Source organism: Microcebus murinus, chromosome 14 (genome assembly GCF_040939455.1).
Source record: "Microcebus murinus isolate Inina chromosome 14, M.murinus_Inina_mat1.0, whole genome shotgun sequence".
In the NCBI taxonomy this organism is placed as follows: Eukaryota; Metazoa; Chordata; class Mammalia; order Primates; family Cheirogaleidae; genus Microcebus; species Microcebus murinus.
Genome location: NC_134117.1, coordinates 57,961,561 through 57,980,047, shown reverse-complemented (window position 1 = coordinate 57,980,047; position 18,487 = coordinate 57,961,561). Strand labels below are relative to the sequence as shown.

The 18,487-nt window shown below is 40.8% G+C and overlaps 1 protein-coding gene across 27 annotated transcripts in view; it reads right to left on the bottom strand.

The window, feature by feature from the left end:
* KCNMA1 (potassium calcium-activated channel subfamily M alpha 1) overlaps positions 1–18,487 on the bottom strand; it is a 722,512-nt gene that overhangs the window by 155,215 nt on the left and 548,810 nt on the right. For all 27 annotated transcript variants that reach the window (XM_076010104.1, XM_076010105.1, XM_076010108.1 and 24 more), the window contains exon 15: positions 8,450–8,559. In XM_076010104.1, coding sequence (XP_075866219.1) covers positions 8,450–8,559 — 110 coding nt within the window. The remainder of the gene's footprint in view (positions 1–8,449; positions 8,560–18,487) is intronic.

Sequence of the window (18,487 nt, the reverse complement as noted above, 5' to 3'; positions counted from 1 at the left end):
GGGACCTTCCAGAGATCCTGTTACAAGAATACACTCCCAAGAATATGCGATATCAGACTGTCCGGAATTGATGTCCTATGATTAAATATTTACTTGCATCATTCCATACTATTTTGGGGAGGTACAACACAATGAGCACTAGCCATCTAATCCTTGCAGTTCTTCTGCAGCTTTTACACAACCTACAGTTTCTCACTGTATACAACAGGATGGTGTGGGATCAGGGAGCAGGGTGGGTGAACTAGGGTGCAAGAAAGCCTTCTCAATGTGATAAATGGGGTAAAATCAGCCATAAGCTAGCAAGAATTTAATTCTTGGTTTCTAAAATAAAATGTCCCAATATGTCCAAGGCAGGAAGTTGTCACTGTTTGCAAAAATAATTACAGGGGAATAGAAATGACTTCTTTTTTCAAGAAAAAATGCCACTTGTCACACAAAGGTCTTAAACCAGCAATCTGCAATAAAACTGTTGTAATAACAAGTTAGATTGCTTTCCTGATAATTATTAAGTAGAGGTCTACCAAATTTGACAATGACATTATACAAAGCCTTTTTTTTTTCTTTTTTCTTTTTTTTTACTGCCAACATCGTCTGTTAGCTACAGTAGTTTCAACCCAGATGTTCCTGAACAAAGGCTCTTAAGAATTAGAGTCCAACTGTTTCTACCGACCCAGAGGGAAATAAATTGTTCTTGCCATTAAATCAGCCCCCTTGACTGGAAAGATTACTTGCTGGTGTGAATTAAGCATGGAAACCTGTCATAGCGTTTGCACCTTCTAATATGCTCAGGAGAAGCATGCACAGAGGAGGTCTGGTGCAGTTGAAGATGGCTCACCCCACAAGTTCAGGTGGGTGAGGATGGAAGATGCAGCTGTCGTTGTGTTCCCCAAACCTGACCCTGCTAGCAGCACCAGCTCCTCTTCAGCTAACCTGGGGGCCCCTGGGGATGTCAGGCTGGCCATGAAGCAGATTTGGATGTAAACACTGCACGTGGGGTAACAAGGGTTTAGGATCAAGCAGCCAGAATGGAAAAGATTCACACTCAGGAGCTTCGATTAAGTTCTCAAAATGGAAACATCTAGTTAAAGAAACTTTGAACCATTAGGATTTGCAAGGCTCAGCACCAAGAAAATAGAAGCAATTTAAAATGTTCATGGAGATGCTATTGAGATCCCATTTCTCTATGATGCTTTCATAGGGCGCAGTGGGAAGGCTTTAGAATATTCTCACCCTCACTCACGCAAACCCACGCACGCACACGCAATCTCCACTAGCACACCTAAGACACTCGGCTTTAAAAACAGTTACATTCTTTGACATAGACGATTAGCATTTGCCTAAAGGATGAACATGCATTTTTAGAGAGCATTTCTGTTATTATTAATCAGAAATATAAAATGAAAGGAAAAACTGTTTTTGCTGTGCACACCCAACATAGAGTCAAGGCCCTAGCATCCAGCCATTTTCAACTGGACTTTCTCCCTCTCTGACCCCTCTGTCGAAAATTCTGGACCCACCACTGCCTTTGCAGCCTGCAATAGCTTCATAAAGGATTTTGGCAGAATTTATTTGGTCATTGGTTTATTTGTTAGCACGTAGAAGGATGACTGGTCACTTTCTTTGTCCCTATAGTAGGAATAATCATCAGGATTGTATTTACATATGTGTCCATAGATGCTCAGCCCTAATTACAATACTCCCAAGAGAAGTGGATGAATAGGGCCAGTTCTGTGGGGTGAAAATATTTTTTTAAAGATGAAACTTAAGCATCTCCATAAATTCACTTAAAATGCTCATATCTGCAGCCAGGCTAAAGAAATCTATCATACAATAATCAGGTCTGCCTGGTTTCTTTCTGTTCCATGTTCAAATTCAGATGTCTTTCTCTAAAAACTAATGAACAGAACTCAAGTCAAACTAGCTATAGTTTTCATTGGGCAAGAGGCCCAGCTTTCTCCGGGCAATCTTAAATTTCATCAAATGGCTTCGTTTTAAAGATCTGTCCATGTAAAACGGGTTGTAAGTGTGATTTTCTGAATTTGGGGGGACACTGAATGCATGTAGGTAGATGAGAAGGTAGAGACTCCCCCCTGCACTCTCAAACCAGCGCGGTAGCATCCATACTTGCATTTGGGCTTGGGGACAGAACTGCCCTTCAGCACAGCCGAGGAAGATCTGATCGGAGTTCCCCAAGTTACCCAAGCATTAAATACTCCGCATCAAATCTGAATTTTAACTGCTCCATCAGCTGCAGAGGGACAGAGAGAGACACACCATATTTTAAATACATCTTTTGTCCTAATCCCCTCTGAGCTGTAAAACCTGATACAATTAAGCTTTTCTATTTTGCAAGTGATGAATGACTGACTAATAGGCTCGCTGTGAGATTCAGAACCTGGAATGCAGTTCCTGCGGCAGCCCGACTGCCGAAGCTGTGGTTTCCCCCAGCAACTCCTCGACCACCCCTCCATCCCTCTGCTTCCTACCTGGGGCAGGGGAATGCAACCTCTTGTTTGCTAGTTCGCACAATAAAAACACTATCACTCTTTCTCCCAAAAGTGTCATATATCAAAATAAATCTGACAGGCCTCTTTCTCCCATCTAAAGGGGAAACCAATTTGCTCTCATTGGAAAATCTCAAAGAGATCTGCGTGTTGAGAGAGTTGTATGTGGGATCTAGCCTCCCGATTCCCTTCCACTTGGAATACTTCCTTCCCTCTTTATTCCTTCTCTGAATCCAACTTCCTTATAGGCACAACTCAAAAGTCATCTCTTCCAAGACCCCAACCCCCACCCTGTGACCACCAGCCAATAGGGAGCTGTCCCTATAACTCTCAGCCTCTGTACTCCAGCCACGAGCACCCACCAAGCACTTATCACTGGGGATTATTTCCCTTAGCCAGTCTGCAAACACTGAAGGCAGCCACCATAGGGAAACTGAATCTTTTATTTGGCATCATAAGTATTGTTATTAATCTTTTCCTACACATGTATCTGATGAAATCTAACTGCAGGTTCCTGTAGAAGTGGCATCAAGCTTGGTACAGTGACGCAAATATCCCAAGTTCATTACACATCTGGTCAATTGACTGGTGACTGATTGATGGGAGAATTTCCTAAAGAGTAAGAGTGAATATGTCTTTAAAATACAGCAATGTGTTTCTTTCATTCTAAGTGCTTATATTATTTGTATATTTGAGGATAGAGGACAGAGGCATAGAGGAAAAAGGAGAGGCGTGAGAGGGGAAAGGACATTAACCAATCCTGAAAGATAAGTAATAGTATTCCAATTTCAGAAATGAGGACCAAATCCAAGGTCGGGCAACTGGTAACTAAAAGGAGGTACACAGAAACCAGATGTCCTGCCCAATCACACATGCAGCAAGTGGCCTATCTGAGGGTTTGACCCCAAGCCTTTGTGATGCCACAGCTCACACTCTATGGCATCACATAGCATCGTAATGTGGGAGCCACTCAAAAACAGGACGTTTTAGGAGCAAATATGGCCTCCTAGCCTTGCCCTTGCTTCCCGCAGGCTAGGTGCTCACCATCTGCACCTTCTGCACCAGCCTGCGGGGAAGCTGGGAAGTGGGAGGGAAAGCGAGCAGATGGTTTGCTAGTATTCAGATGGCACTGGGTGACAGGCTGTCCTCAGATCCCAGTGCTCCTTTGCCTTGATGTTACTGCTACCCAGACCCAGGGGCAAGCCAGCTATGCAGAACCAATGGGAGATGCTTATATGTTGGCCCTTAAAAAGGATCTCCCTGGGGAAGGTACGGGGCATATCCACCGTGACCTCCAGCAAGGCCAAGAGATGTTTTTTTGAGGGTTGCACCCTGAACTGCCCTTGCTTCCCTGTACTTATCTGCATTTAGCAGGTATCCGTTCTCCCCAATCTAAAACTGCTTTTCTAATCCCCAGTGGAAACCCAACTGAGAGCATTAAAGTGCTCAATATCCCTGCACTTTATTCCTACACTGATTTGGATTAAGCATGGGCAGTGGGAGAATAGTCAGTGGTTTGCCTGGCGTGGCAGCGTACACAGATCCATTCCTCTGTCCCTGCAGATTTATTGCACAATATCTTGTATGAGCAAGGAAAGATGGGAAGGAAGCTCACACAAAGGCTCCAATCTTAACATGAGCTTGCAAGATGTGGCCCACCTGCAATTCTATGATTTGGCTAAAATCCAGAAGAAACATTGCAATGACTGGGCCCAAAGTGAGAAGCAAGAGGAGACTGGGGTGGAGGGGTGGAGTAAGGAAAGGGTTCCTGGTCCTCAGATTTGGAATCAGAATCATTTGTCTTGCTTATAAAAATGAAGATTCTCAGGCCTTGCCCCAGATGTTAACATCTGGCGATGGAGTCTAGCTAGCTCTCCATTTAACAAGCTCCTCAGGAGATTCTTAACTAACTAACCTTCAACCAGCACCCACTCCAAGCCGCTCCCACTTGTACAAGGTCCCAGCACTGAAATCCTGATTCTGTAACTTGCCTGCCGAGTGTCTTGGGAAGGGTTACTTCAGTCCTCTGAGTCTCGGTGTCCTCATTTATAAAACAGGGATCGTGATATTAACACAGACATCACAGGATTGTTGTGAGGATAAATGAGAACATGGAGATGAAAGGTTAGGTAGGATTTTGTACTCTGTCCAAATTAGTTTCTGGCTTTGGAACAAAGAGGCATCTTCTGGTCATACGCTTGGTGCAGCTAGAAGGCTACTACAGAGAAGTCAAAGTATGCAGCTATGTGAGTCTCACCTGGACAGGAGAGAGAATCTCTTGTCTTGAAATTTTTAAAAAGCTAGCTTTGGGGAGCCTCCTACCTCTCTTCCACCCTCTTCCTGTTCTCTTGGGGAATGACCTTGAATGTCACCCCTATAACCTGCTCCTGTATCTTTGAATAGAATGACTCCCCCAGCCTTAGAGAAAGCTCCAAGCTCTCCAGTTTGGTGATCCCACCCTGCAAGGGGGCACTCTGCCAGCTCAGGGGAAGAGCAAATTTATTTCTTTTCATGCTTTAAGACATTAGTGGCTGCATATTGTTTTAGTGCAGCGCATAATTACAGAAACTGCTCTGAAAATCTGTATATTTTATCTGTGCTTTATTATACTCAGAATATCCCTCCAATTCTTTTTCTTCTCCATGAACCAGCTTAAAATATATTTTGGCGTCCTTTATGTCATCTTGAAATTGAATAGCCAATTCTTACTGTAATGAAAATACTTATGCGCCAGCGTGGTGATGTACAACACTACACTCTAATTACGGCTCTGCTTTAATTAACCTGAATTGAAGAGTGTTATCATTAAACTGCTGGTAACTTTGAGTTATGGCTTTTCTTTAATTTAAAGTAGAAAACACAGATAATTAAGCCTCCAGATAATCAAATGCTTGAGGAGAGCTTCAATGTTTTGGGATGTTCCTAAATCTCATTAAATGTCCTTTCTTTATTGATTATTTCTACCTCTGCTGTATCATTGTATTAAACGAATAATAGCACTAAGTTGAACACATTCTCACTCACATCAGAAACGTGGGGGGGTTACTTGTTGGTGTTATTGCAGAAGCTTTACCGAACAAATATTAAATTCTCTGACAACAAGGTAGGTCTGAGGGAATTTTCTCCTCCTTGGGACACGTTCTAAATACGAAAATCAATCAAGGGAAATAGACACAGCAGCCGCTAGTGCTGGCTCTTGAGCTGGCTCTGAAGCCAGTGAAGTTCCACACCATCCAGTGGGGCAGGGCTGGCAAACTCAGCTGTCCACAGGGCCGGGTGAATCTGGCTAGGTCTAAGACAACAGGAAGTGCAGGGACTAGACTAACCCCTTCACGACAGTTAACTGGATCCAGTTAGCATTCAGTAGAAATGCAGATCCTGTGTAATCACATCAGATTTTCAAAAAGGGCCATAAATCTAGTGAAATCTACTACTTTGAAATGTTATCAGAAAGCTTTTATTTATTTTTTATTTTTATTTTTAAATTTCAGAATATTATGGGGGGTACAAACATGTTGGTTACATATATTACCTTTGCATAGCCAAAGCTACAAGCAAGTCCATCCCCAAGACAGTGTACTGTGCACCCATTCATTGTGAATTTACCCAGCCCCTCCACCCCTTCCCACCAGCAACGAGCTTTTAAGAAATGAATGCTTTCAATTTTTCCTCATTCAGTATGATGTTGGCTGTGGGTTTGTCATATATGGCTTGTAGCATTTTTAGGTAAGCTCTGTCTATACCTATTTTGTTAAGTGTCCTTATCATAAAAGGGTGTTGAATTTTGTCAAATGCTTTTTCTGCGTCTATTGAGCTGGAACCCACGCTAACTAAGTGAAGGATCCCAAGAATGGAAAAATAAGCATCACGTGTACTCACCAGCAAATTGGTATTAACTGATCAACACTTAAGTGCACATATAGTAGTAACATTCATCGGGTGCTGGGCAGGTGGGAGGGGGAAGGACAGGATGGGTATATACACGCGTAATAGGTGTGCGGTGTGCACCCTCTGGGGGATGGACACGCTTAAAGCTCTGGCTCGGGTGGGGCAAGGGCAATGTACGTAACCTAAATATTTGTACCCCCAGAATATGCTGAAATCAAAAAAAAAGAAAAGAAAAGAAATGAAGCCCTACGTAGGGCAACTATGTGAGTCAAAGGGACCTTGTGGGTATCCCAGTTAGAGCCTCTAGGGGGCGCAGTCCTAACCCTCTAGGTTAACATTTTGAAAAGAAGCTGACTCCTCCATCCCAGGAGAAGATAAGAGAAGAAGAAGGAAGGCAGGAAGAGCCAGGGGCTTTGGAAGGAGCACACTTGTTAGACATAAACACCAGCCAAGCCAGGGAAACTCAACAGCCAAGGAAGGGGGCTTCATGACTCCCCTGCTGAAATCCCCAACGCCACAGGACTCGCTGCAGGGTGGGAAGCTCTGCCCTGTGCTCAGCCCACCACTGCATTAGACATGCGAGTCTTCAATTGCCTTTTTATAGAACCAGCCCCTGTCACAGTCATGCCTTCCCCGGGGCTTTCTATCCTAGGCAGGCCAAGCTCCGAGGAGGAGAGAATCCCCTGGGACAGCCTCGGTGTTCCCGCGCCCACTGGCACTGAATGGTTAACTTCTTTCCGTGGCAGAGAGAGAACTAGCTCTCCAAGAAAGGAACACATGGGAGTTACAATAGGGCATCCATTTTCAGAAAATAACTCCTTCCGAATCAATTACCTATTCACTTTTCCAGTCCATTTAGCATTTAAACTTTCGCTTAGAGACAGGGTGAGAATTTCAGTAAACAGCCAAACCATTTCAGATTGCTTAGGGTCCGGGCGCAGGGACTGACGGAGTGCACCTGCTGTGTTCACTGACAGCAGTCTCCAGGTAAACATGACTACTGAGTGCTCCGTCCCCTCCCTGCCATATAAAGAACAGACAGCTATGATCCAGGGGAGCCCAAGAGCACCCAGGACGGTCCCCTCCTGCACGGCAAAGGGTGCTCAGTTTTGTTGCGGCATCCTCAGACCTCCCCTTTGGGGCAAGTGGGTTTGGTTTGTAAGCAGGCGGGGAGAGCGAGCAGATGGCTCTTCTTCCTCAGCCCAATCAGTTCCCACATTGCTCTGTTTCTTCCCAGTTTTTATCAGTGAGACAGTTTACAGTGTCTGCAGGTCAGGCTTAATGTTCCACCATTCTCAGGAAGTCTGTGTTTTCATAGGGGACAAAACCCCCATTTGACTTCAAGTCGACCTCTGAGATTCTCAGTGAGGATCTGAGGCACAGTCATGCCTCATAGTGGACATCTGGAGCTCTGGAAGTCATCCCCCATAGGTGACACCCATTCTATCGGGAGAGGCCATGGCAGGCTGGGGCTGTCCCTCACTTTGATCCATCCTGCTGAGCCAGTAGAGAGAGAAGCTAAGACTTGTTATTATTATAATAAGAGCTACATTGCTAAGACGTTTTCAAGGCCTCTTTCTGTACATTTGGTTCCACATGTCCTCAGCAATTGGTGAAAGCACTTTGAATGCCTTTATTTCAGTAGCTTCTCTGATGTCTCTATGATCTGACTCAACTGGAAGACAGATTAAAATTCCTTTCATCAAAGGGCTGGCAAGATTTAGTTTTGCCCTATTAAAATCAGAGAGACATGGGTGCCTGTCACTCTTCATAAATGTGTCCACATCACAGGAGACATGCAAGATAACTGTAGTTCATAAGTTAGTACAAATGCTGGAGCCAAGCCCAAGATTCTCAGGCCTGGAGGAAAAAGTGGAGCCAGTGGAAATCCCCAAGACAGGGACCATGTCATGGACCACCTTTCCTTTCATCACGCGGGACACCCTTGGCCACTGTCAAGTGCTCCCACTGTGCTGAGCAGAGGGGGGTGACCTTCCTGCAAGGGGCACATTAAATACCCCTGAGAGCCAAAGAGCATCTAATGAACGGTCACTTACTCACAAACAGTAGGGAAGGACAGACCCACGAAGGCACTGGAGAGATATTCTGTGTACATTTCATTTGAGACTCCTTCCAAGTAGTATTTCTGCCAGGTGTCTTCCTCAATCTAAGGAAAAGGAACATACGAGGAGAGTTTAATACATTATATGACCGTGGGCTGTAAAAGGGAAATGTGAGTAACATCCTCTTGCAAACAACTCAGTGCACTGGTTAGAGGATGACGACCTTCCTCAGCAACCAGGAGCACAATCACGACACCTGCATTTTAATGACCCTAAATGCTTAGACTTGAAGTGTGCCCTCTCTGAAGCATCACTTCTGTTTCAGCCTGTGTTATTTCTAAGGGTGCGGAGACATGGGCACTAACCCACAATATTGGCGAGCAAATAAACTGATACAACATTCTGTAAAGCAATTTTGCCACTGTTATCAAAATTTGTAAAAGTATTAACATATACTCTTTCACATAACAATTCCATGTTAAGTATTCATAGGAAAGAAACAATTATACAAATGTACAGAGATATGTACAAGAACATTCTTTCCACTCGTGAAAGATTGGGAATAACCATAAATAGTATACTTACACAATGGAATATTGGGAAGCAATTGGAAATTATGACAAAAATGTATATCACATAGAAATTATGCAAAAAAGCACATTACAAAATGGTGTATACTATCAGATCCTATATTTTTAAAAAAGTATTGTATAGTTATCTGAATGTTTGTGAAGCCACAAAAAAATACAGAAAGCCTTATACCAAAACACTAACAGTTGTTATCTCTGAGTGACAAAAATGATACTTTTTCTCTATAGATTTCTATATTATCTGAAGGCTTTTACAATGAGCATATATGTAATACAATGGAACAGTATATTTCTACTTTGGAAAAAAAGAAAGTAGATTTTTCTGACTGGGAATAGAGCAAAAAGTAAATGTAGTTTCAGAGAGGTCTTTTCCCAAATTTCATTAAAATAGGTATGTTTTCTAATTAGTCACATTGAGCTAGTTTTCCCAACAGCCCTCTTCATGCCAGGCATTTCAGGAAGGATTTCACATTGGAATCAATCTTTAGAAATGAGCGAGGTACAAGAAGAATGCTGAACTCCTCAGGAAGCTTAGGGATCTCATAGCCCCTCCTGAGTGAAGGAAGGCAAGCTTGGGTGTCCTTGGGTGTCCTTGAGCCTCAGCACCCAAGATTTCACTTCCAGTGTCGGCCTGGGTGAGAGGAAGATGAGAAGAAGCTGCCCAGCTGATAGAAAGTGGCTCTTTACAATTTCTCATGCTGATCTTGTATTAAAAGGCATCTTGCCTGTGGCTGATCAGTTACCTGGGAGAAAAGCAAGCCTCGGACTCTAAGGCATCATGGAAAATAGTGGACAAGGGCACACCTGCCATCTACTTGTGACACTCTGACATACCAAAGCCAGAAAAAAATTAAAAATAAATGGAATGTTCCCTGCCTCTATGCTATTTGTCTGCTCTGTGCTCAGTCTGGGTGATTAGATTATGTGGGTTAACCTCATTAGTTTGAGCTGCTTCCAGGCAGCTCCCACAGGTTAGACATTAGCTATGCAGTGCTGCTAGGTATGAGCTGTTTGTCTCCAAATTGGTCTTCCCAAGAGTGGGGTCTTTAAAAAAAAAAGAAGCCACTCAACCATTTCTATTGCTAAATGGTATGGTTTTTTAAATTAACTGCAATATGTTTAGCTAAGCATGAACTTTTTAATTTCTCCAAATCATGAGATCTCAACAGTTTTTTTCAAAGAGAAAATATGCTTGACTTAAAAGCAAAGGTCAAAAATTAATTCTAACTAATTGGAAGAAAGCCTAGCCTGCATTAGTAAAAATTTTAAAATGCAAAATATTTTAGGAAAAATATCAGCATAATTTGTTTTACTGCTAAATAGGATACTATATGAGGTATTGCTAATTATAAATCCATATAGTAGGGCTTTATGGGCAAATAGTATTCCTGAAGTAAAAGAATTCAGCCTATTCCTTCAGCAGAGATGTTTCTTTTATAATGTATTATTTATGCTCTAATTAAAGTATTACAACTGATTTTCAAAAACAATAAAAATATGAACCTTTATCTTAATTATTAATTATTGTTGATTGTTGGTGATATTCTTCATTAATATGTTTTTAATTTTTTTTTTAGTTATTGTCTGTATTTTCATGCCTCTGTGTCCTAATGGAGTTACTCTTTAGACCAAATTTACTGTAAGCGAATCACTAAACATTATAAATAAGAAGAGATTCCTTATAGGATAACAATATCATTCATGTTTCTTTTCAATTTAGCAAAACTTGTTTCATTGATTCATCCATTCAGCAAATATTTATTGGGCATATTCTTTATCTTATGACCTGCTCTTGTTGCTGATTAAATCTTATTTAAAACTAGTATTTACTTTCCCATATTTTTCTCTTTGCCAGAAAAAGCACAAGATATATCTGGCTATGATATATCTGACCAGATATATCTGACTTTTATTGATTTTTCCACATCTCTTTTCCTGCAAGTTTGCCTTTGAGGCTTATCTGAAATGCTTGAGGATAATTGGGAAAAGTGTTCAGTATATGTTGAAAGGAAAACTGCCTCTTCCACAAAATTCTCAGGTAGCATCTACGTACTACATATAGTAGCACTGAATCAACTAAAATTAGCTGTATACATGCCAAGGAGTGTAACTCCATCATCATAATCCTTTGTTTAAAATGTCCACATCTTTAACACTATTTCCATATAGAGTCAACATGTTTTTGAGGTTTCTGAGAAAAGCATTCCACAAAACAAAGAGTATAAAATTGATAACTGAATTACATTATCCTCTTTTTAAAATATAGAGATAGTTGGTGGGAATGTAAAATGGCGCAGCCACTGTGGAAAACAGTATGGTAGTTCTTCAAAAAAATAAAAATTGAATTACCCTATATGATCAGCAATTCTACTCCTAGGTATATAATCAAAAGAATTAGAAACAGGGTCTCAAAGAGGTATCTGTACACCCAGGCTCATAAGAGGTGGAAGCGCTCCAAGTGTCCTTGGATAGATGAATGGATAAACAGAATGCGTTACATACATATGATGGAATATTATTCAGCCTTAAAAAAGAAAGAAATGCTGATGCATGCCACAACACGGATGAACCTTGAAGACATTTTGCTAAGTGAAATAACCCAATCCCAAAACACCAAATATTTTATGACTCCATTTATATAAGGTACCTAGAGTAGTCAAATTCAAAGAAGCAAAAGTGGAATGGTGGTTGGAAGGGGTTTGGGGGAGAGGAAATGGGGAGTCATTGTTTAACGGGTACAGCGTGTCAGTTCTGCAAGATAAAAAGAGTTCTGGAGATGGTGGTGATGGTTGCACAACCATGTGAATGTACTTAATACCACTGAACTATACACTTAAAAATGGTTACAGTGGTAAATTTTATGTTATGTGTATTTTACTACATTTAAACAGTTTTTAAAAATCCATATGCATAAGAACAGAAGAATCAGTAATTATAATTAATAGTGAGGCCCTTTAATTCTTAAGTGCAAAAATGACAAGTCATGCAAGATCAAGGACAGGAATAGGCCTATCACATCAGATGAGTCAGGAGTGAGAACCCAGCATCAAGACATTGCAGAGCATTACAAACTCGGGCAACAGAACTTCAATCTTCACACCTATAGAAGGGTTTAAATTATCATCTTCTATCAAGGTTTACCTTTCTAAGTCTCAAGCATGGTATCTTTGGCTTACTTTGAATAAGCAAAAACAAAAATGCAACATTCCTTTTATAATGCATTCTTAGGATAGGAAAAATCATGTAAAATATGTTGGATTTAAAAGTTTTATGTTTAACACCAAGAAAATGAGAGTGAACAAAGAAATCTGGCCATGGTGTAGGGAGTTAAAGGTAATTATTGTCATTATGATTCTCCTTTTACAGACGGTAAACTGAGGCAGAGAAGGTTAAGTAACGTATGGAAGGTCACAAAACCAATACGTGGTACAAGATTCAGAGTTTGCACTCTTAACTACCCACCACTATACCTCTTGCTAGAGACAATAGGATAGATGTCTAGGAAGGTCGTGGTGCTAGGATTTGGAAGAGAGGTGGCAGGAAGGATTTCCTGTATACAAGTACCTAAGAGGAAAGTATCAGAAAAGAAGCTCGTCAAGAATTCAAAAGCCCAAATCCTGGAGCCCAGGACTTTGTGAGAGGTTGGTGAGACGTGACATTGACTTGGAGCCCAGCTGAAAGGGTCATTCAGACCTCCTCTCAAAGCACAAAAGCATCATTTCTAGTATATAAAATGGAGATTACGTTATCATCTTTTCAAAATATATGTGTAGTTGGTGGGAATGTAAAATGCTGCGGCCGCTGTGCAAAACAGGATGGTGGTTCTTCAAAAAAATAAAATAAGAATTGAATTACTGTATGATCAGCAATTCCCTGCCTACAACTTCTTTCCCAAAAATAGTACACGCCGTTCCCCACATTTGTGTTGTCGGTGTATTTTTAACTGTACTGTGAAGACACACTTCCCAGCAGAAAAATGAAGGAACGGGACCAAAATGACTTAGGGAAAGGTGCCAAAATTAATTTGCCAGCCATTCAGCAATCGTTCAAAGGCAAAACATTTCCTGAGGCAGCAGTTTATCCTTCGCCTGTCACATCCAACCCCAGCTGTTTCAGAAGAGCACCCAGGAAAAATGAGCAGGAGATGTCGTGGGGCCTTGCTCATCAAACACGCACAGAGTCGTCAGTGAGAAAAAGGAATTGAGCCATCGGACTAGCTTGTCTATCATGGTCTTACTTATCTGCTCTTCATTACCTAATTTTTTAACCAGTCTAGTTTAACCTCACAAGCAAATGGTCTTGCACCAATCCATGGGCAGACAGTTCCATCATCAAACGTACCTTCCAACTGGAAACACCAGCCTTGGCTCCCCAAAAGTCACACCTCCCTGATCCCAGGTTGTGCATGTGTTACTAATGGTGGGTTGGTAATGATGCCTTTTATTTTTTATGCTTGCTCTGATTAGAGTGAAACTGTGTTTCTCTAATGCTAACAGCCCGGTGAACGTGAAAAATTCAACTCTCCTGCCTGGTCCGGGATGTTACAGCCACTGTGATTTCTGTTCCCAGTAAAGAATCTGAATAACTGTGTTGATTACAGCCAAGCAATTTCACAAAAGTCCATCCCTACTTCTGGAATCATGTAAATAATTTTCAAAGATGATCATACACCAATCCTTATTTAATTGAAAACAAGCACACTGTTTGAATCCAAACATGTTATATTATGCACATCAAAAATAAAGAACTAAAAGGAAGTTATAAAAACCAATGACCATTATGTTAATGGCTGTAATAAGAAGAGATGAGTCATAACATATACACACTGTACACAGCCCAAAATGGGTAGTAGCTTTGTATTAGCAACTATTTGTTACCTTTACTGTTTTTTAAAAATCTATCTGAATTCTCAGTAACTATTTTTCCTCTAAAGGATGCACAGTTTTAAAATCAAAGAAGTGCTTAATAAGAATTAACTAGCCACATCTGAATGAATATTTACACACAAAATTATGCAATACATTGTTACTGTCCTTTATAATGTGACAGTCTAAAACAGTCTAAAACAGTGACGTGAACTGACCAACGTTACCTTTGATCCCATAAAAACATATTTATTTTGACAAAAAGAGACAACACCCACAGAATGTGTCCCTTGACTACAATAAAAAAAAAAAAACCATGAAAACAGAATTTATAGACTCTAAGCTTATGAGAGTATGAGCTGCTTACTAAAATGAGTGGGGGTGTCATTTGTACCCATTCCTCAACAGCATGGCCTGTCACTAGAAAAAGTTCGATTGATTGTTGCATCTTCAAATTTCTTGGTGGGAAGAACAATGTTAAGGTGTTCAGAAGACTTCACCATTGGACTTCTCAGAGTCCCTCCTCCTCTATTTCCCTCTGTGTGCCAATGTCAACCAACCCGCCCTGGTTTGTATCAAGGGCATGTTCTCCTTCTCCACCCTTTCTTAGCCTCAATATTCTTCAGTATAATTACAAATCCTAAAAACAACTCACAGAATTAAAAACTGAAACGTCTGAGTATTGTTAGCTGAGGTCGGAATGGTGCCTGCACAGAGACTGCCTTCCTGCACAGCTTTCTGGGTGCAGCAAACTGGTGATAAAGTTGAACCCAACGGAAGGAGGCAGAGGAGAATGCTGATTTGCACCTTTCCAGAATGTATTTCTTCTCAGTGCCAAACTGCATCTCAACGCCACACTTCTTGGATGTGCACTCAGGTCGGCTGCCTTTCCGAGAAGCATTGGACTGCAGGAGCTCCAGAACAATCTGGCGTCCCACAATGATGGCTTATTTCAGATCGCATTTTCCAGGACAAAAGGATCTCAGATTTTTCCAAAGGCTTCGGGACAATGTCAATTAAAACAAATTATTTGGGAGTTGATGGAATGCCAGATAACTGGTTGCTTCAGCACTGAATGAATAAATAAACAACTCCAAAGATTAATTTCGAGGTGGACTTGAGCCAAATCTCTTACTCCCAGACAAGTGGGCTGCAGACTATCAAATGCAATTTCTTCCATCAGGCATTACAAAAAAAAAAAAAAAAAAAATCAGCCCACATGAGGCATTCCGAGAGAGATGAGCAGACCACACCATTTGCAAAAGCATTAGAATACATGGCTTCTTCCCCACTGCATTGCCCCAACCCAGATTATTTATGGAGAGACAAAGAGGGCCAGAAAAACTGAAGGTAAAGGAAGGCTTAACAGCAAGAGTGATATGAGAATTTTTTAAAAGAATCATTATTTAGAAATTATTTAAGAAAGTGTTATCTATGTGGTAGGAAACTGGTACTTTTTTCAACACTCAGAAGGAGTTTTTTTACCCTCTCCTCATTTTTCTCTCCAACATAGAAAAGGCATTTATGCTTAAGAAATGTCAGACCTTTTTAAAGATTGCCCTATTCACTATCTGTCCAAATAGAAATTTGGTTTTGCAATCTTGCTACTAGTAAAGAACCTCTTCACTTGCTTTTCAAATAATACAGTTCTTAAAATACCACCCTGAATTATTCTAATCTGGGTAGAATGAGCAGGAAGCACATGTTCTCAGGCAGACACCTGCCAAGCCATCCTTAGGACAGTTCAGCTTGGCATGCAGGATTTTCTAGGGCAGCCCTTCTCATCCCATCTGAGTTGAGGAACCAGGGTTTTGCTTTTCTTTACATATCCATTCTTTTGTAAAAATCTAATAAAAATTAATTACAAACAAAGAAATGAAAAGACATGACATTCAAAGTATAAGTCCAAAATTTTTATTATTAAAATATATAAAAATAATAAACATAAAAATAATCCATCAAAATTTTTAAAAAGTTTCTAAGCACTTATTCTCATTTTCTGTCCTTATCTCATTACTGAGGAGTATCAAGCAGTTCACAGCACCCATCCACGGACCCTGGACTGCACTTGGAGTTGCGCTGGGCTATAACATGGTACCCCTCTGTATTGTGAACCTACTTCCCCCAATTTCCCCTAAGTTTCAGAAGGGTAGAATTATTCTCAACTAAGATTTTACGAAGCAAGCTTGACATAACTTACTACCAGGTATCATCTGGAACAAAAGAGATTGGGCAGGGGATTCTGTGGTGTGCCCCATTAGAATGTAGGTAAGTTTAAAAGCAGGAATTTTGATCTGAATCGCCAGTGCTTAGAACAGTGTATGGTATATTGTAATAACTCAATAATATATTTTTGAATGAACCAAATAAATGTCGGAAGCATTGGATTTAATAAGGACAAACTGGGTTTTTAAATTTTATTTTATTATTTTATTTTGCTTTATTTTAGTGCGATGCTCCTTAGAGTATTTATCATATTAATATGAATTGTAAGTCTCCAATGGGGACACATGATACTTAGTCACAGCATCTTTTTTTCCAAGGAGCAGCTCATGGAGATGGGAAATACTGATCTAACATCTCCCTGTCCCTGAGAGGGAGATTTCCCACCCTGGAATCTTTGTTTCACTTGACCCTTCTGTCAGAAATATGTCTCTTTATAGTCATTTTCATTTGTCAAAATCCAACCCTTCCTGTCAAGTGCAAATAATGTGCTATTTCATGGGAGAGGCTTTACCTGATTTTCACAATTTGCTGTTCTCCACCCTGCCTTAATGGTAACCAACTGTGCCCACCTCTTTGGAGGCCATGAGGGCTAAATAAGCTCATCGGTCTAGAATGCTTAGAACAGTACCTGGAACGTAGTAACTGCTCAGTATATGGTAGTTGGCATTTGCTACTATCATAGCATTTGATTTTTTGGACATCTAATGATAACTATGATGAAGTGGAATTGTCATTATTAGACCATAAGCTCCTTAAGGCTGTCTTACTCAACTTTGAGCAGCATAGTACCTTGCAAATAAGAGGTGCTCAGTTAATAGCTGCTGAGTTGAAGTAAGAGCAAGATAAAACTGGAGAAAGAGACACAAGAAAGAAGCACAATTTTTCCAGGCATCTAATGAGAAGGGAGCATGGATAACTTCATAGCATTTAGTGTTTGGGTATGAAATAAACCAAACTTCTAGATGCTGAAAAAATTCTGTAATCTTAGGATCTAAAAAGGAGTATGTATAATTTGGCCATTTTAAAACTTCCCAGAAAACTTCTTCCCACGAGCAATGTTTTCTGGGAAATGTTTCATTATGGAACCTCTTGGATTCCTCAGCAAGTGCCTTATGGTTTTCTATATTCTAAATCCAATAACCGGGAGGCTTGAATTTGAAAGAAGGAATTCTCAAGAATGGTGTGTCACTGCCACGCTAGCTGGATGGATTTATTCCTACTAGCTAGTAGCTCCCTTTCCCCATCTCATGCCTCTGCTCTTTTTCGGGAGACTCGACCCTCTTTGTCTTCACTTTTTGGATTCCAATGTCAAGTCGAACAACGATTCAACAGGAAACAGACTAAGCCCAGTGAAGGCTATGTTTGGCAATTTTATTACTCCTAAATTCTAAAACTGAGGCCAAAACAACTGTTGATCCTTTTGTTTTTCTAACTGGGAGGAGAGGAAAGGGGCTAGAAAGATAATTTTAGAATTATGAACTTGCTTTTAATGATACAAAAAAAGTAAAGAGTTGCCTATGCCTTTGAGGAATTTTCACTATTTTAGACAGTTTGGTGAGAATCCCACCACATCCACTGCCATTAACAAATGACAATTTCTCACCACTGGGTGCATCTGAGGGCCTCGTTAGTAAAAGTCCTCTGAGACTGAGTCCAGCTCTTTCCAAGCCTTGCTGTGCATGTGCATCACCCCAGGGTCTTGGTAAAAATGCAGTTTCTGATGCCATAGCCCTGGGGTGGGGTCTAAGATCCTGGGGTAGGGTCTAACAAGCTCCCAGACAGTGATTCCTAATGCTTTGAGCTTGGACTAGCAAGGAGCTGTACCCATAGACAGTGAAGAACAGAGAACAAGCATTCTTCATTACACCTTTGAGGACCAGAGCTTAGGGAGAATCAATGTCGCTCTAAAGGAGCCGAGTAAGAGACGAAGAAAAACGCTTTCCATGAAGTATTGCTAAATATTGGAGCCAGTTACAGAGAAAGCTTGTAGATAATTAAGCACAAGATGAGTATCCAAGTGTTTGGGCTGTTGTGGTAATTAGTCCAAACGATATTCCAGGGGTCCAGATTTCTCTACTTAGTCTTTCTCCATTGATCCAGTGACCCCAATAATAGCTTAAACTCCATTTCAGTGAGGGCTGTGTAGTTATAGAAGCAATGACATGACTATATTTAATTCAATTAAAAATAAAGTTTCAGAAAATGGCCCTGATTTGCATCCCTAATTTCCATTCAACTTTCCCATTTTAGGACACAGTATTGAGTCTGAGGACAAAAATGCTTGCCAACCCAGTCCCGTTTTAGTGACAGCAGATTCTGAATACTTATGTCTCCTATCGCTGTACAATATG